Source organism: Rousettus aegyptiacus, unplaced genomic scaffold (assembly GCF_014176215.1).
Source record: "Rousettus aegyptiacus isolate mRouAeg1 unplaced genomic scaffold, mRouAeg1.p scaffold_m13_p_2, whole genome shotgun sequence".
In the NCBI taxonomy this organism is placed as follows: Eukaryota; Metazoa; Chordata; class Mammalia; order Chiroptera; family Pteropodidae; genus Rousettus; species Rousettus aegyptiacus.
Genome location: NW_023416295.1, coordinates 47414300 through 47433978, shown reverse-complemented (window position 1 = coordinate 47433978; position 19679 = coordinate 47414300). Strand labels below are relative to the sequence as shown.

Here is a 19679-nt window from a genome sequence, read left to right as displayed (position 1 = left end):
CTCCTCCTTAGTAGAGCAGGTCCTTTTCAGAGGGAATGCTTGAGGTTCAAGCTATTGGTCTCCCAGCCCCAGAGTGCTGTTCTTCCACACTAGATGAGGTTGGAAAGGCCTCTGGGTAACTCTGGGTCTCATAATTGCAAGCAAAGTAAAATCTCCTTTTTGGGGAGCATTGGGAGCAAACGATATTGATACGAAATAGCAAAAACGTATTGAGTGCTTACTATGTGCTAGGCATTACATCATTGCCTTTTTAAATGCTCACGACTCTGAGATAGCTGTTATTATTTCTTCTAAATCATAGATCTGCAAACTGCAGCACAGAGAGGTTAAGCGGATAACCGGAAGTCACAGTCAGTGATTGAAGCCAGGAAGCTTCCAACTGTAGGTCCCAGCACTTTCAAGAAAAGGAACTTTCCATTCAAGCCTTCATTACTCACCTACTCCTGGCCTCTGCAGGGAATGCTAGACCCAAGGTAGAAAGCAGAGCTGAATGATGTGTGGACCTTTCCCCTTGGAGACTGTGAGATGAAAAAATGCCACTCGCAGAGCAATGTGCATCAGTCTTCGTGTCAATGTGCATGTATGCATGAGTGAGCATATGTGAGTTTGTATATCAGTGTATGTGAATGTGAGTGTGCATGCACTTGTGTCAGTGTTCATGTGTGTGAGTGTAAGAGTGTGATTCAATATGAGTGTGTGCAATAGTATAGATGTGACTGTGAGAGCCACATGTGCGTGATTGCATGTGGGCTAGCACAGCGCTGGCTGTGAGCCGGAGGAGCCCTACATTCCAGAGTAGCCAACTGAGTCTCCCGAGGACCTGGGTGACTCGGCTCAGCCAGTCCCAAACGGGCCACAGGGCAAACAGGGCAGGGTCCAATGTAAGGGTCTAACTGGGGCTTCGGCAGAGCTCGGGTTCCGACTTGCAGGTTTCCCGCGGCTCAGAGCCACTGCCTGGCCAGCACCGGGGGCTCGGGGGCGGCAGAGACCGCCCTGGCACAGGGCTGTGGCGTCGGCGCTGGAGGAACTCGGAGGGCGGAGGTTGGAGCCACCAGGCGCTTGAGTGACTCACCACACGGAGAGCTGGCGAACCCCGCGCCCGGACCCTGGTGGGGGAAGAGCTTGAACACTCTGTCGGATGCTGAGCCAAGTGCGTCTCTCCTCGCCTCGCCGCACTGGCAGCCTCCGAAACAGGTAGACGTCAGTCACTCTTGCCTGACCAGGTTCCCTTCCAGGTCGTGACACCAAGGAGAAAGCGCATACATCCAATGAAAACAATAATTTATTTAAATAATCTCTTCATATTGTAAAATCAACATTGAGAGCATGTCGTTTTCATAATAAATAACCCCAAAATACCTTTAATTTCAAGAACAAAGACTTTAGGATAAGATAAAACTCCAAATCAGTAGCTTAGTTTAACTGAGAAAAATTTTAAGGAAAAATAAACCGGAGGGGTTTCTGAGGTCACTGCTAAATCGCAGTTTTCACAAGTGGGGGCTTACAAAAAAGTCTGAAAAGATGAGTATTTTTATACAAATAAATCAGTGGGAAAATCTGCACAGACGCCTTTATTTACAAACTATGTCGAAGTCCAGGCTAATAATCCTGAATAGGTTTTAAAAAAGATAATTTAAACACATTTTTTTTGCAGTGTCCACATATTAAAAAATCATTTTTTCCTCCCAACATCAAAATGAGGTCATCCGCAAAGGCACCTAAACTTTTAAAAAAATAAAAATAAAAAAACTCCACTGGTGACGGACGAGGAGAGAGCTAAGGGAGCGTTCCGGGGGGAGAGCTAAGGTGGGGGAGGGATGGGGCTCCGAAGGCTGGAAACAGCAGAGCAGAAAAAAAGCGGCGGGCCGCCGGGGTCAAGGGGGCGTGTGGGGGCGGGCAGGCAGGCAGGACCCGGGAGGTCAATAACCCAAGAGGACTGCGCTGAGCCTGGGGGGCGGGCGAAGAGAAAGGAGCCTCAGATCGCCCAGGAAGCCTCGCGGGCGGGGGAGGCGTCCCTGTCCGCCACTCAGCTCTCCGCCCGCGGCGAGGAAGGCGCCGGCCGGCTTTGCCTGGCGGGGAGTGGAGGGGAGGAAAGTCTGAGGCGGGGCTCAGGTCGGAAAGGCGGTCCCGGCCGGCGGCCTTCACCACGCCGCAACCAGGGGCCTCTGAGAGGAGCTTTTCAGTTCTCGGCCTCTCGGTGCGGGGGAGCAGGGCCTGGGGCAGGCCATCCCGGGCCGCATCCTCCAAGAGGGATGGGTGGCGTTGGCGGGCCTGCTGGAGGGACCCCCCATGGTTGGATGCGAGCACTGAGATAACGGCTGTCTGCTCTCAGTCTCTGGCGCAGTCTCCCTCGGGTTAGAAAATCGTTCCCGCGCTCACCGGGGCGCCCCCGCCGCCGTGATGGTGGTGGTGGTGGTGATGGTGGTGGTGCGGCTGCGGGGTCTGCGTGGGGTGCAGCAGCGGCGGGGCCGCCTGCAGGTGTGAGGCGGAGCCCGAGGCCTGGTGGTACCACGGGTAGTTGCCCAGGAAAGCCGAAGCCGAGCTGCTCGGGCTGGAGCCGGAGCTACCCGCGCCGCTGCCGCCGCTGCCCGGGCCGCCCCCCATCCGCTGCGGCGCGCCGAAGTCCCAGGAGGCCGGCGCCGAGACGGGCGGCGAAGCACAAGGAGGCGAGACGCTGGCCCCAGGGTGCTGCTCCGAGGGGATCTCACCGCTTTTCCACATCTTCTTGAACTTGGATCGACGGTTCTGGAACCAGATTTTGACCTTTGTGGAAAAGGGACCAGAGCATTAGTGGAGGAAACTCGGCATGGGGGAAAGGAAGGGGAGGAAGCGTAGAAAGACCAACAGCAAGAAGTGGTTACTGGACACCCTGGGCAGGTAGGCGGATTACGTGCCTCGGCCTTGGAGGCTGCGATGGTTCCCACGCCACAGGAAGGTCATTTCAAAAAGCCCAAGACAGCTGATGTGCGTGCACTGTGGTGATGGCGACAGCGGGAGGGGGTCAGGAGGGCCAATTCTTTTACCCGCTTTATCAGTAGCGCGCGGAAAGACAATTCGATACCAGATTTCTGCCTACCCTGTCCTTTCCCTCCGGGACTTCAGCTTTGAGTGTAGAAGGTTAGACCGCCCAAAATGCCGACCTCTAAATCCTTAACATTTTTTTTTTATATTAAAAATAAAACATTGTTCTCAACTCGCCTGCTTCCCGGTAATCCCAGACCAGCGCCCTCCTTGTCCCCTACCTCCCCAGTCAGCGAGCCCTCACCTGAGTCTGGGTGAGGCCCAGAGACGCCGCCAGCTCGGCTCGCTCCGGCAGTGCCAGGTATTGAGTCTTTTGGAAACGCCGCTGAAGAGCCGCCAGTTGGAAACTGGAGTAGATGGTGCGGGGTTTCCGGACTTTCTTTGGCTTTCCGTTCACTATCCTGATTTCAGGCTCGAGGTCCTCTTTCTCTGCAACGAAAGGGAATCGTGAGAACCGCGCAATCAGGGGAGCCCAAGAGTTCCCTCCTGCAGAGAGGCCGGGCGTGGGACTTGGCCGGAGCCGGGAGTCTGGTTCTCAGTCGCAACTTTAAAGCGCGTTGACTGTACCGCCGAGTGGTACAGCAAAGGGGAAGACGGGCGCAGACCGGAGAAAAAGGAGAAGCAGGTGGCAAGGAAATGAGGTTACCACGAGGCATGCACCGCACAGCCCCTGAGTCCACTTGGTCTGACCAGCTAAGCTCCGAGGGACGTACCCGCTGACCCTCGGCCAGCTCCGGAGGTTTAAAGGGTAAAGGGAGCGGGGCGGGCCGGGAGGAGGTAGTGTGAAAGGCCAGGGCTCTGGAGGCATCCCACTCCAAACATTTTTATTCCACCCTTCCCAGTAGCTACACCAAATTGGCACCCTTGACACCCGTTATACATACCAGGTTCATTGTTGGCCGGGGACGAACTGGCCCCGTATGGTGCGTAGGAAGTGTAGGCGGCGGTGTAGCCCAGGTCGTAGCCACTCTTGGCGGAATAAGAGACGTTGTTGAGGCTGCCGGCGTGGTACTGGTAGGAACCCATGTGCGCGTAGGGCGAGCCCCCACCGCCGCCGCCCGCGGGGTGCTGCTGGTTGGTGTAGTAGCTGCTGTCGGTAGCTGTGGACACCGGGAGGGTGGGCGATTCCTGGGGTTTGTGGAGGCTGCTGCCGTTGCTGCCGCCGGGGCCAGCGCCGCCACCGCTCGGGGGCTGCTGGTGCTGGTGGTACGTGCTGGAGGCCGTGATCTGGGTCGAGTGCATATCAGCCACCAGACTGTCAAAGACTCCAGTCATCCTGGCCTGGGACGGGAAAGAGCAGGGGCGGCGGGCACAAGGGGGGAAGCAGGGCGCCTCCTCCGTCTCTCTCGGTCCCCTCTAACAGCCAATGTAATTACGGGGGGTGGAGTGGGGGAAGAAAACAAGAAATGTGGCAACGGTCTAGGCAACTCCTCCTCCGGAGGAGGCGATCACCGTCCACTGCTCGGGACAGTTGCAGCCGACTGCATCTTCTCTCCGCCTCCTGGCCCTCTGGGCTCCTGGCCCAGCGCTGTTCGGGCGGGGGGCGGGCAGTGAGGGGGGCAGGGGTGGCGAGGCCGGACCGGGGCTCCGGGAGGTGGGAGCAGGTAAGCAGCCCGCAGCAGCTTTACGGTTGTCTGTGGGGCAGGCTACTGAAGGGTAGGCATTTAACACTTGTCACGTGAGCGCAGGCTACGTCACCTAGCAACAGCCAATGAGAAGCGCCGGCCCGCGGGGCTACTGGCAAGCAGAAAAGCGGGGCAGGGGGGTGGGTGTCACAGAGCCCGAGCTGCGGCTGCAGTTGTCCCGGGTGCAGACTGGCCGCTGTTGAATGTGAGCAGCCAGGCAAGGGACTGGGGTAAAGTTAAGGTGGCCAGCGGCAGGAGAACAGAAGGCGTGAATACGGAGACTGGCATTTCCCATTCTGTGTACAAGTGCCAATCAATTCCAGTGATTCGTACCTTCTTGTCTGAGGTCAGCTTTCAAACATTAATCAGAATAATGCAGTGCAGAGAGTCCGGCCAGCTCTAGCTCCGCTTTTCCTCGAAGTGTCTGAAACTTACTCTTATCAGCTACTTGGCACTTGATATAGTCAATTGATTTAAATTATCCATAAACCACGTACTATATAATAATACCAGTTTCCTAACCAATCTGCAGGGATATTAGGACAATTCATTAGATAATATTTAAACGATTTTCCTTGTTGCTTGAGAGAAAAGCTATATAAATTCAAAGGTATTATTGCTACCGATATACTATTTGACATCATTTCTCCCCTGTACTTTCTCGATACGCGGAGACTCTGAATAACTACATATGTTATACGGTTAATTGACACCCGAAAAGCCATCTTGGGGATTTCTTCTCTAGATTGGAAAGCTAGACCAGACTGATCAGATGGTCTTCAAAGTTTATTCTAACTCTAAACTCAATGTTTTACAAAAAAGGAAATAAAATAATACTTAGATGAGAGTCGTCTCGATATTACAAGTCTTCGTATATTTACAGAAACAAATAGAAAAAGTTTTGTGCATTTAACCCTATTTTACAGTTGTTTTTTCACTTTAGGATCCTGTTCCGCACTATCATTGCAACTTCTTCTTTTAAACTGAAGTGGCGACTTTCTCTACATCTCTATTTCCTGGTGGTTGAAAAGAGAGGTTCGGAGTTGAGTGACAGTCGCCTTTATTGGACTGCAAGTCCACAGTTCCTACTGCATACCTGCCTTATGGCGCCACCTGCTGGAGGTGTGCGTGATTGCGGCGGGCCCCGTAGACTGTCTAATCATGCCAAGGCGCCAGCCTCTGAAACCCCCCAAAAGAACAAAATAGTAATTAAAAGCCACAAAATTGTGCCAGTGCGCGCCATCTGAAGCACCTCCTTCCTAAAGACATAACATGTCGCTGAAAGAACTTGTTACAACAACGGTCTAATGGAAAACAAGTTGATACTTTGAAAAATATGATCTTTGGTCTTCCCCAGAAAAAGCAAGCATGTAATTAAAGCTGTAACATCCACATAGTTCAGCCTCTGCAGAATAATGAGGAAGGTAATCCGTCTTCAAATCTGCCTGGATTTTGTTCCTAGCCTTCTTTCTGGTTAAGGAAGGCTCCTAATGAAGACAAGAGAACTGGTTGGAAATGCTTTGGGAGGTGGGGCTCACCACCACGGAACCACAGTGCTGCATCGCTGCATTCAGCATTCTGCGTCGTGGGCCCCAGTTAGAAAATTAAGCTCTCGATATTTAATCAAGGTTGATTTTTGGTGTCTTGACTCCAAATTTCAAGTCTTTCTGTCACCACAATGGTAACTGTTATGACCTAATATAGAAACTTTTCCCCCCTGTGAAAACGAGATATAAAAAGTCCAATTGCCATCCTCTCTACTTCTCTCTGGTCCTTTTCTCCCAACCCAAGCCTGTCCTCCAGACTTTTTCATGGTGGTAAGCTTGTTGTGTTTTATTATCTGTGAAAACCTTCATTAATAGCCTAGAGTCCAGGTCAGCTGAGATCTAGAAAATGTCATCTTCCTGAAGAGAAATATGACTCCAGTTCCCTTTTAACTGGAAAACAAGGGGCTGTGTGTGTGTGTAAGAGACCAGAGGCAATGAGCAAGGGGAGCAGGCGGGGAGGTGCAGAAGTTACAACCTCATTTGGAGAATGAAGTAAAGATTGAGATATTAATTCTGATAATCCAGACACGAATCTGGGTTTGCCCAAATTATCTGATCACCCCATCATAACATTCAAATGATTTCCTCACTTTGGTCTGAAGTCAGGGAGACAGTACTGCAGAGAACTGACATTCTCGTCTACTGTTCAGAGCAGACCGATGGCGGCTCTATCTATAGTGGTCTGAGAGGAGTTAAGGGGGAGCTCAGTCCGAGTTTGGAGGAATAGAGTTGCCTTTTCGGACTCAGGGCACCTTCCTTCCAATCATTTCTTTCGATTTTCTCCCCTCACCCCCCCCCCCCGCACACATTCTTTACTCCGCAGGGGCCTAGAAAAGGATGAGAGCTTAGTGTCTCTGTTCTAGCCTTGTATTCCAGTTCAGTAGCTCAGACTTTTCTGCTTTCGTTCCCGTGCCCACCAGGTTGTCGCTGCGGCACTTTATCTGGGCATGGAGTCTTACCGTTTCCTTTCGCGGGTGCCTCACGGCACCCCTTGCCAGGCAGAGACAGAATCATAATTCCCATAGTACGGATAAGCACTGAGGTTCGAAGGTAGGCAGGACTTCCTTTGAATTGGGTACCTCTTCGTTTTTCTGTTGCCGTAGCGCAAGTCACAGGGTATTTACTGTGAGCCTTGGTTGGAGAGCTCCGGGTTCCAGCAGAAGGCGAGAAGCCCTGGAAAACCTGTCAGCTGTGCCTTGCTTTCAGCCCTCTACTTCCCCGCTCCCCGCTTGCCTGAGTCAGTATTTCAGGACTTCGCCTGGCCCAGGGCACTGCCTCTACTGGACTATCTGGCGTCCTCCGTTATACAGAAAGTCGACCCTGAGGAGTGTCAACAAGGGAGAGAATGCCCCCTGCTGGCAAGGAGCGCGGGGTGGGCGCCAGCGTGCCCATCGTGTGCAGAGGGAAAGGCCCGTTCTCATTCGTCTCCTCTCTTGGCCGTGCAGCGGCTTTGGCTGGACTGCCCCAGGCCTCCACTTTGTAGTCTCATGGACCGTCCTGGAAACACAGGTTGCCAGGCCATTGATGTGAGAGGCATTCTTTCGTATTTTCATCCCTGACATAGTAGCTCTAGGAACCTGCACTTTCTGAATCTTTTTGGGATTGGTGCTAGAACTCAAAGACGTTAGGAGAGGGTAGGGGTTTGGTTTATGGGAGCATCCCATCTCCAGCTTTCCAGGACCAGACCTTATGCTCTCATCCCTTCTTCGTTGGCCATTGCATCTTCTTGGGGACCACTCTCGTCCAATAATTTCTCAACCTTGTTTTGTGCTAATGTCTTCAACTTTGTTTTCTTTGTTTCCCTTAGCGTGGCCTCCCAGGACTTGGTGTGCAGCCTCTTTGGCCCTTAGGTAGATGGGATCCCTGACCCAGGGATCTGCATCCCTGGATCCACATTTTTTTTTTCTTTGCATTGACTGGGTGAAAGGACATAAAGGAAACACACCCATGGGATGGGGGTGACCTCTAGAAAACTCTTGGGGGACCACGAGTTGGGCCCATGATCCTGAGATGGCAGGAGTAGTTGTTTAGAGAGTTGATGGCCTTGAGTCCTCTGCTCTGTGCTGCCCCGGCGACCCCTCAGCTGCAACCTGAAGTCTCCTTTGCCTTCAGCTCAGAGACTCTCAGATTTCCCCCATCTTTAGCGGTCCCCTCCTTTCCCTCTCTCTCCATCACCTCGCCCATGACCTTGAGAGTCTTGGTCAGCCACACCCCTCCTGCCTACCCGTCAGGCACTGTGCCAGGTTCTGAGGGTTCCTGTCCTCCAGTAGCTTTCAGTCTAGTGGACAAAGCAGATATATTGCAGTAACTAATAGTAATGACTAGCATTTACTCATTGCGCGTGTACTGAGCAGCCAGAGTTTGGCCAAGGCCTTTACTTTCATTATCTCACTGACCCCTGGGAACCCATGTGGTGGGTACAAAATTATCCACATTGAGGAAACTAAGGTTTAGAGAGACCGAGTCAGTTGCTTTAAGGACAACCAGCAGTCAGGACTTGAACTTGGGTCTGGGCCATAGAGGCAAAGGAACTCCTGCTTGGGGCCGGGTTTCTGGCCTGGGGATTAGCCACAGCCACCTCCCTCACGGTAGGTGCTGTGAGCACCTGAGTTGGACAGATGCGAAGGCACACTGACAGTCCCCAAGCCAAGGGCGCTCCGCTGGCCCTAGGGGTGGACTGGAAGGAGAGATTTCTTCGGGAGACTAGCAGGGCTCAGCGACAGTGCGCTGGAGGGATCCCTGGACCGACCCCGGGAAAACCCTGCAACAGACTCGAAGGTCCCCCCAGAGGGCTGGAAGCGGGCTCCCCCTGGCCTCGCAAGTGAATCTGAGCTCAGGACGGGGCTTTAGTCCCTGCTGAATCTCCGCTAAGGATTGCCTTGGCTGTCTGACAGAGTGTGAGTAAACCCAAAAGGTCATAAAGAGAATGGATATTCACAGCCAGGACCCTTCTGTCTGAAGGTTATGGCACTGGGTTATCAGTTTAGCGTACTTCCAGAACTTTCAGACCCTATTTTGCTGTCTGCCTTCTAGGTCTTCTTGACCATATCTGTGACCATTTTAATTATTACCTATTCAATGGTTAAAGCAAAGAGAGCGAAAATTATGTTTCCTAACCCAAGAGGGCATCCAGCATGGGGCGAGTGGTCCCCCAAGGCTCTAAACCGCTTAAGCGGTGGTCTCACTGTCCAGTCTGAACTCATAGGCCGGGATACTTAGAGCCCAGGCGGGCCGGAATCAGTGGGCAAGAGAAAGGGATCTTCTATAACTCAAAGCTGCCGGATCTTGGTGTCCATCCAGGTCTTAAGGAATGCGAACGCTGATGGAATAAGTGACATCCACCGCATCCCATCCCCACCAAGGACAAAAACTCAGAACGCTGGGATGTTCGCTTTTCACTTTCAGCAGCACCCACATTATGTGATGGGAGCCGTACAATCAAATGTGTCTCAACAAGGTTTGTTCTCAAACTTGAAAGAAAACCATAACCGATGTTCTCCACGCCTATGCTCGGGGCCTCCAGCTCTTGGCACTCGCTCCGCAGCCGAGATGTGTGGAACTTCTTGGCTCAGGTGAGCGGATGTGCGACACGCTCCAGGACTGCGAGAGGGAGCCGGAAGGGGAGAAGGGGGAGCGTTGCCTGAGGCCTGAAACCGCCTGTACTCGGCGTGTCGAAGGCTGGCTCCCCGCTGTCAGGTTGAAAGGACAACTCCTCCCAAAAGAGCGGTGGAGGCGAACCTCGGGGCTGAGACTCAAAAGTTCACCCACTGAGAGTCGCAGCTCTGGGTTGTTGGTTACGGCATGCTCCTGGAACTTTCAGAGCCACTCTCTCCTCTACCTTCCAGGTCTTGGACCCTGTTTCACTCTATTGGATACTCGGTGGTTAAAGCGCGGCATACCCGCGCGCGTATACACCCCAGCATCAAATGGGGAGAATTTGAAAGGAAATTTTGGAAACTCAAAGTATCCTTTTGGATACCTGGATTTCTTTCTTTCTGCACAGTCTTTCTCTTCACTCCCTCCTTTTCCTCATTGCACCACCTCGGACAGATGGAAAGAAAATGTGCTGACACCTGGGCTCCGGAGACAGACTACTGGGCGGAATCACTTTTGTTACTGTGTGACCCTGGGAAAAGAACTTAGTTTTTCTGTGCTTCATCGTTAGCAGCTATAGAATGTGGGTGGTGACAATAACTTCTTCCTGAGATTATTGCCTGGGAACACACTATTAAGTGTTTTGTCGTTGTTGTTGTTGTTTGTTTGTTTTTTGTCTGCTGCCCAGGTTATCTCAAGAACTGGGCATTCTCTAGCCTAGGTGCCACAGTTTTAAGAGGCCAGAGCGAGGCACTTTCTTCTCTAGTGCTCAAGTAAGCATTTTCCAGGTGGTGGAGCCAAGGGCAGACATGGCTGCTTGGCTTCAGTGGAACAGAGAGGCTGTGGATTTGGGCGTGGGCCTTCAAGGAGGCAGTGATGGCCCAAGTATGTTGGGAAAAGGTCAGGCTCTGGGGATTCAGGGAGTTCAGGGCTGCCTACAACCTGAATTTAGGAAAGGCTCTAACATTGCATCTAACCCATGTGGCATTGTACTACCCTCACTTAGTGTGCTGGGACAGTCTTGTTGTGCCAAGCTTTGGGTAGCTTCCATGTGTGGCACACTGGGGCTGCGTCTGCTCACCTCTCTGAAAATGGAGAGAGGGGTGGGGAGGAGCCCTACAAGTTATTCACGGGGAACTGACTGTTTCTCTGGGTAGCTATGCTTGCTTCCTGCATCCTTTTTTAAATAAAAAGAAATATTGTTTAAAAATTACACAGGAACACATAGTGGTTGTCAGCGAATCAAACAATATTAGAACTATGTTGGAGTGGTTAAATGTATAGGCCCTGGGCAAATCCGAACTTGGCAATTTGCTAGCTATGTGACCTGGGGAAAATTATTTAACTTCTCTGTGCCTCAAGTTAGTGTCTAATTAGAGTAAAAGTTCATTATTTGGACTAGTGTTGGATAATTATAAAATGGACCAAGTTCTATTTTCCAAAATCTGATCTTTTGGGGAACACAGCTATACCAACATTTTTCAGCCTCCCTTGCAATTAAGTGTAATGATGTGATTCAATTCTAGGCAATGAATGGAACAGGTGTAGAAGACATGTGTGCCACTCTTGGGATGAGAACTTTCAGACAGAGTTGAGACTCCTTCTTGTTCTTTTTCTCTTTTAGAACTAGCTTCAACTATGCAGATGACATGGCCCTAGAGGAATCACATCAGGGACTCTTCGACACTTGTCTTGGAAGGTTACTTGACTGAGAAACAAACTTCTCATATTTTAAGTTACTGACTTTTGGGATCTATTTTTTTTTTTTTTTAAACACATTCTCTTTGGGATCACCTAATAGAGTGCTTAACTTTTGGGCGCCAGAAAATTCTATCGTGGCCTTGCATCACTTGCATCATCACAGTGAATGGCTGGGATCTTTTTTTTTTTTTTAATGGCAGTTTAGCTACTATAACTAGTTTGCCCTTGGAGTCAGGGTGAGATGACTTTGTCAGCAAATTGCTGGTAAAAAGCAAAAACAAAAACAAAAAAACAGAACATTTTTTTATCTGTGAACACCAGAGACTGAATTGGGAGCCAAGCATAAAAGTCAAACCATTTGATTTCTAGGTGCATTCAGTCCTCAAATAGAAATAGGTTAACACAGCTGGTTGTTATCGTTAGGAACATAAGTCTTAAAATGATCATTAGTGAGGTTCTGGCAGGTCTAAGCCCAAATCATATGTGTTTCCATTTAAAGGTGATGGGTTACAGAGGTTTTTGTCACCCTGTCACGTGGGGCCCTCCCCTCCATGTCAGTGTCACTCTTGCCTTGGGCACATGCTTATTATGCTTAGGAGTTGTCATTAGGTAATAAGCCTACTTCCTACTACAGTCTTTTTTGGATCCACAGTACCTAAGCCAACAGAATGAGCCAAGATAATGGCAGTACAAAGTCAAGAAATGCTATTACTGAAATAACTTAAAATAGGAAAACAACACAAAACAAGAAACTTCCCATGAAAAGGGCCCCAATGGCTTTCCTTTGAGGAAAGTATACAAACTTAAGTAAAAGGACTTCGAAGTGGTATTTTGTACCATTTCAAGACAATAATTTTGCTTATTTCTCAGTCCTCAGCTGTGTTCTTCTCGCCCACGTTACTACATAGCTAAGTTCTAGATTAATGATATGTTTTGGTTTCATTTAGGTCTGAGTACAATTATCTCCGGTGTCCAGAAAAGGTGGACCACCAATAAGCCACATTGACTATTGCCTTGTATGAGACTTTGAAGACACCAAGTGGTCATTTTGGGTCTTCACCTATATTAACCCAATTCATAGTAGAAGCCATCACATTGTACATATTAAGAAAAGTGCTTTTTGCTTTTTAAAAAACAAAGGAAAACTTCATCATAACAGTAATTATACCCTCAGACTCTCCACCAAGACTTCCTGTGAAGGAAGGGTCAGCTAGACTTCATAGCCTCAACTCTTATACCCTAATACCTTGGTCATTTCTCACTATGTAATTACTTGTCCCAGCTGAACTCAGTGGAGGGTTCTATTACACTCTTTTTTCTATTACCTTTTTGATACTCTGACCGTCAGGCCTTCTTAGTTATCATAATACGAAGAACAACTGAGGAGATCCTGAGATATTTAAACAAGGTTTTACTAAAGTCTGGGGATAACCAAAGGGAAATAAACATTAAAAGTAACTTGGATCTAGATGATGCTATAAACTATTTGTTGGTATAGTATGTGTATCTCAAATGCTGCATCCCTGTCACATAGTGAGTGACTGAATGAAAAAGATAAAACATAAGAGACTTGAAGGATAAATTAGAGTTAGCTAGGTAAAAAGTTGAAAGAAGACCATTGTAGGAAGAAGGAATGCATCTGTAGAGTTTGGAATCGAAAAAGGACATTTGAATATCCTGAAGAAGGTCAGTTAGTGAGAAGAGTATGTAAGATGGGGCTAGATAGATCATGTAGGATCTAACAGGTTTTTGGCCTAAGAAAAATGGAAAATATCTAAATGTTTAAAGCATTAAAAAATTATGTAAACTTATTTTGAGATAGTTATAGATTCCCACGCAGTTGTAAGAAATAATAAAATAGACAACTTTAATACTCTTTACTCAGTTTCTCATGATGACAATGTCTTACAAAATTCTATTATAAATTACAACCAGGAGATTGACAGATAGTCGAGATAACAGAACATTTTTATCATCAAAAGGATTCCTCATTTTGCCCTTTTAAAGCTGCATCCCCTTACCTCCTGCCCCCATCTCCTTCTTGAGTCTTGGCAATGACTAATCTATTCTCCAGTCATATAATTTTGTCTTTAAATAATATATGAATGGAATCATGTGATATGAAACCATTTGGAACTGACTTTTTTCATTCAGCATAATTCTCTGGAAATTTATCCTGATCGTTGCATGTATCAATAGCTTATCTTTCTTTGTTGCCGAGTAACATTCCATGGCATGTATGTGCCATGGTTTCTTGAACCACTCTTTAATCACTGAAGGACACCTGGGTTGTTTTCAGATTTTGTCTATTATGAATGAAACTGGTATGAATATTTGTATATGTGTTTTTGTGTTAACATAAATCCTTGTTTCTCTGGGATATATGTTCAGGAGTATGATTGATGGGTCATATGGTAGCTGTGTGTTTAGGTTTTAAAGTAACCGTTTGTTAGGAGCTGAATTCTCTGTCTTCCCCCCAATCCATATGTTGAAGTCCTAATCCCTGTATCTCAAAATGTGAATGTATTTGAGGTAGGGTATTTAAAACAGTAAGTAAGTTAAATGAGGTCATCAGGGCGGGCCCTAATTCGATGACTGTCCTCATAAAAAACAGAGATTAGGACACAGGCACATAGACACAGAGAAGACTATATGAAGACACAGGTAGAAGACAAACTTCTATAAGCCAAGGAGAGAGGCCTCAAAAGAACCAACTTTGTGATAGAGATGTTAGCTAATGCTATGGTGATTATCACTTTGCAATATATAAGTATATAATATCAACATTTTGTACACCTTAAACTTATACAATGTTACATGTCAATTAATTCTCAATAAAGGTGGAAAAAAACGAAGAAACCAACCCAACGGACACCTTGATCTTGTACTCCTAGCCTCTGGAACTGTAAGTAAATAAATTTCTATTGCTTAAGCCACCCAGTCTGTGGTACTTTGTTATGGCAGCTCTAGCAAACTTACACACTGCCAAACTGCCAGAGTGGCTGTACGATTTCATAATTTCACCACAATGCATAAATCAAGTTTCTCCATATTCTTTCCAGCATTTGGTTTTGCTATTATTTTTTATTTTAGCTATTCTGATAGGTGTGGTGTATCTCATCATGGTTTTAATTCACATTTTACTAATAACCAGTTGATGTTGGGTATCTTTTCATGTGCTTATTTGCTACATGTATATCTTTTTTGGTGAAATATCTCTTTACGTCTTTTGCTCATATTCTAATTGAATTGTTTGCATTTTTACTATTAAGTTTTGAGTGCTTTTTATGTATTCCAGTATTTATTGGATATACTGTTTACAGATATTCTCTACCATCCTGTAGCTCATATGTTCATCCACTTAACAGGATCTTTCAGAGTTTTTCTTGTCTTTTCTTTCTTTCTTTCTTTCTTTCTTTCTTTCTTTCTTTCTTTCTTTCTTTCTTTCTTTCTTTCTTTCTTTCTTTCTTTCTTTCTCTTTCTCTCATATTAAGGAGAGTACTATTAGTTCAGGCTTTTTTACCTAAATAAAGTTTTATTAGAACATAGTCATGCTCAATACACTTGACGTATAACATTTTGTAAATTTAAAGTGTACGATATGTTAATTTGATACATATTTTAATAAGATTGCCACTGGAGTGATAGTTTGCACCTCTGTCACATAATTATCAACTTTGAGTTTAGTTATAAACATACTGAGTCTGAGATATTTATATCATTTAGCTGTTGCTATGTCACAAACTACCCTGAAATTTGGTAGCTTCAAACAGTAAGCATTTATTATTGTCCATAAGTCTATGAGTCAGCTAATCAGGGCCAGACTCAGCTGATCTTGCATAAGCTCACTCATGTGTCTGTGGTGGACTGAGGCGTCTTTTGGAAGCTGGGCTGTCTGGAATGGCCTCTGTCACATGGTTGATAGTTGGCTGGCTGGCAACTGAGGTGACTAGGGTGACTGGGCCATGTGTCTCTCATTATCTGGCAGGCTGACTTGTGCTTGTTCACATGGCAATAGCAGGGTTCTGAGAAAGAGGAAAAATGCATGATGCCTCTTGAGATCTAAGCTTGGGATTTGAACGCTGTCACTTTCACTGTGTTCTACTGGCCAAAGCAAGTCACCAGGCCAGCCCAGATTCAAAAGGGGAAGTAAACTTAGGCTGACCAACTCACCTTGGTTTGCCTATGGCTTTCCTGGTTTTAGCACTCTATGTCTACAATTTGCCCCTTAGTCCTGGGCAAATTGGGATGACTGGTAGCCCTATGTAGACTCTACTTCTTGGTGGGAAAAACTACAAATTCACATTGCAAAGAGCATGGGTATAGGGAGGGATAAAGAACTGGGACATTTTGCAATCGGTCTACCATGATGCCTATGAGAGTTACAAGGTGAGGTGTCATAGGAGAGGAGTCTGGTCTGGAGATAAATTTGGCAGTGTGTGTATGTGTGTGTGTGTGTGTGTGTGTGTGTGTGTAATTATCTAATATTTATTGAGAAATTGAACAGTAGATACTAATATAATAGATTACTTAATTTTAATCCTCACATATTATTAGTAATATAGATATCATGTTTATTTACATCTTACAAATAGAAATAGGAGTTCAAAGTGTTGTTTCTTGATAAAAGGCAAGCAAAATAAAAGGAAACTGATGGTCAGGGATAAAGATAGAAAACTTCCAAAAGCCGATATATGTCTCCCAAACGCAGCAATGGAGGCTAATTAACACAGGGGGGCTGTCCTGACACACTCTGATTAGATTCTAATGGCTATGGTAAATTGTTAATATTCAGAATAATGAGTCTTGAGTAACTCAGACAAAGTTGAAATATATTCAGCATGCATTTCTAACAATTCTATTGTGGTCACAGAACATACCTTGTGGGATAGTAATCTTTTGAAATTTATTGAGACTCATTTGATGGCCCATGTGTGGTCTATTTTTGTGAGTGTAATATGTGTGCTTGAAAAGAATATGCATTCTGTAGTTGCTGGATATATTCTTCTAAAACGTCAGTTAAGTCAAGGTGGTTGAATATTATTGTTGAGAATTTTTATTCTTTTTTTGGACTCATTCTAACAATTAGTGAGAGAAGGGTACTAAAATCTTTGATAATGATTGTCTTATTTTTTGCTTTAATTCTATCAATTTTTTCTTTATGTATCTTGAAATTTTGTTATTAAGCACAAATATATTTATGCCTTATGTCTTCCTAATTAATCTTTTATCATTGTGAAATGTCCCACTAGATCTCTGGTAATACTCTGTTGAAGACAACTTTATATAATAATAATATAGACAGTCTAGCTCTTTTTATGTTTATTGTTTGCAGTATATACATACATACATATATATATATTTAGTTACATTTTTTCCTTTTCATCTATCTCTCTATATTTAAAGTGCCAAATGCCATATCAGTGAGTGTCTATCCAGGAGAAAGAAAGTACTCAATAATTTCAACCAGGAAAGTTTAATATAATTATTAAGTAAAATTAGGGATTGGAATAATGGAGGATTGACCAGTAATAAGTGAAGAAAATTCTAAAGAATTTAAGAATAGCAGACTTAAGTAGCAGCCACTATCCCTAAGGCTGAGATAGGGTACCCAGGGAAGAGATTCTCCCTCCTCTTAATGCTCCCTACCCCTCTCTTGCCAAAGCTGTGAGCTAGACCTTGTTGAAATGGGCGGGACCGTGACTTGCAGAATGGCAGAGAAATCAATGTGGTGCTGCACTGACAGAACTTGCTGGAAACCCATCCTCTAGAACTTGCTAGAAATTTGCCCTTCAGGGTGCTGAGGAAAGTTATTCCTGCAGAAGGAGTCTTACCAGAGTTGGTTTCTGCCATGCAATGACCCAGGGGGTACTAGAGAAGCTGCTGGCTAATGGGTGTCACTGACCACTGTGTGCTTTAAGAGCTGGGCACCAGGGAAGCTGATAGTGCCATTGGTGTCTGCTGAACACTCTGAAACCAGGAAAGAAAATCCAAATCCTTTCTTCCTGCAATGTTTCTGCAGTGCTTGCCACTGACTTAGCTTAATATTGTGCCAGAGGGCAAAGGGAAAATAAAGAATCCAGCTCCATTTTTACACAGCCTGCAATGAAAAGTAAATTTAGGGCTGAGAGGCAATACATTGATAATTGTCATAAGTGTGTCTCTTGTAGAAAGCATATAATTGAACTTTTCTATTGAGTCTGATAATCTCTGCCATTTAATTGATCCATTTATATTTAATGTTCTATTTAATATATATATATATATTATGTTTGGTCCTTTTATATTTAATATAAATTGTCTGAATTTAGGTCTATCATTTTGCTATTTGTTTTCTATTGTTTTTCTGTTTCTTTGTGTATATGCGTTGTTATTATTTCTCTGTTCCTCCTTCACTGTTTTCTCCTAAGTCAATTGTGTGCTTTTTTAGAATTCCATTTTATTTTTTATATTGGCTTTTTGGTTATTATTCTTTGCATTTTTGTTCTGAGTGGTTGCTCCAGGGATTACTATATATATCTTTAAATTTTTAGACTATACTTAGTTATGGTACTACTTCACATAAAATGTAAAAATTTTGCAATAATACAGTTTTATTTACCCCCAATTCTTTATGCAAGAGGTCCACAAACTGTCTTTTAGGCCAAATCTTGCCCTGAAACTGCTTTTGTTTTATTGCCGTATACACTCATTCATTTAAGTATTGTCTGTGGCTGCTTTTCTGTTATGATGGCAGAGAGTTGAGTGGTTGTAACAGAGACTATATGGCTTATGGAATCTCAAGTATTTTCTATCTGGTTACTCACGAAAAAAGTTTATCAATTCCTGCTTTATGCTATAGTTGTCATGTGTATTAATGTATGTTATAAATACCACAATTCTTCATTATAATTTTGCTTTAAATAGTCATATGTTTTTAAATAAATTAAGAGGGAAATAGTCTTTTACATTTACTTACATATTTATTATTTGTGGTGGTCTTTATTTCTCCTTGAAGATCTGAATTCTCATCTAGTTTCATTTCCCTTTAGCCTGAATTTTTTCTTTTAGCATTTCTTGTGATAGAATTCTGTTGGTGATGAATTCTTTTAGTTTTCATTTATTTGAAAACATCTTTATTTTGCTTTCACTCTTGAAGGATATTTTCACTGGATATAAAATTTTGAGTTGAAAGTTTTCTACTCTTTAGACACTTTAAAGATCTTTCATTAATATCTTCTGGTCTCCATTGTTTCAGATGAGAAGTTGGCTATTAAAGGTATCATTGTGGTAATGGGTAATTTTTCTCTGGCTTCATTAAGGATTCTTCTATCTTTGATTTTTTAGCATTTTGATTGTGGTATGCCCAGGTGTGGTTTTTATTTTGTCTGTTTGGGTTTTGCTGAGCTTCTTGAATCTTTAAATTTATATGTCTCACCAAATTAGAGGACTTTTTGGCCATTATTTCTTGATTTTTTTTCTCTCTCTTTTCTCTCTTTTTAGTCTTTCTTGGGTTCCAGTTATACATATGTTAGATTGCTTGCCATTGTCCTATAGGTCTCTGAGAGTCTTTTCAATTTTTTATTCTCTATGTTTTTCAAACTGAATAATTTCTAGTTTACTGATTCTTTCTTCTGTCATCTCAATCTGCCCATTAAGGATAGTTTTTTATTTCACATATATATTTTTCAGTTCTATTTGATAACTTTTAATAGCTTTTGTTTCTTTGCTTAGATTTTCTATTTGTTCATTCATTATAAATGTAATTTCTTTTATGTTTTTGAACATAGTTATAATATTTCCTTTAAAGTTCTTGTATGCTAATTCTAACATCTGAATCATTTTAGTGTTGATCTTTATTGATTGCAACTCATTTATTGGTTGAACATCATTATAGCGTTGTGAAATGAAATTAGCAAGTTGTGCCTAGCATTAAAAGATTTATTTAAAAAGGATGAAAATGGCAATGGGCATAGTAAGGAGCTAATTCTGTGAAAAATTTACTTATGTATATATAAATATGTATGTGTTTATAGCTGTTATGTATAATGTAGTTCTTATTGTAATTATGGTAAAAAATGTTTGAAAGCCACCAATTAAAAGATAGATAGGGAGTGGGATCCATTTCAGAAGACCTCAAATCTTTTTTTTAAAAATTAAGTTTATTGGGGTAACATTGGTTAATATAATTATATAATTTTTAGGTGTACAT

The 19679-nt window shown here is 44.6% G+C and overlaps 1 protein-coding gene across 1 annotated transcript; it reads right to left on the bottom strand.

Annotated features, from left to right (window-relative positions):
* Positions 1 to 2355: 2355 nt before the first annotated feature.
* DLX2 (distal-less homeobox 2) lies at positions 2356 to 4651 on the bottom strand. The gene is made up of 3 exons (XM_016123857.2): positions 3906 to 4651; positions 3266 to 3450; positions 2356 to 2763 (listed from the first exon to the last, which is right to left on the bottom strand). The coding sequence occupies exons 1-3, from the start codon at positions 4294 to 4296 to the stop codon at positions 2356 to 2358; spliced, it is 984 nt and encodes a 327-aa protein (XP_015979343.2). The 5' UTR covers positions 4297 to 4651.
* Between the last annotated feature and the right edge of the window lie 15028 nt (positions 4652 to 19679).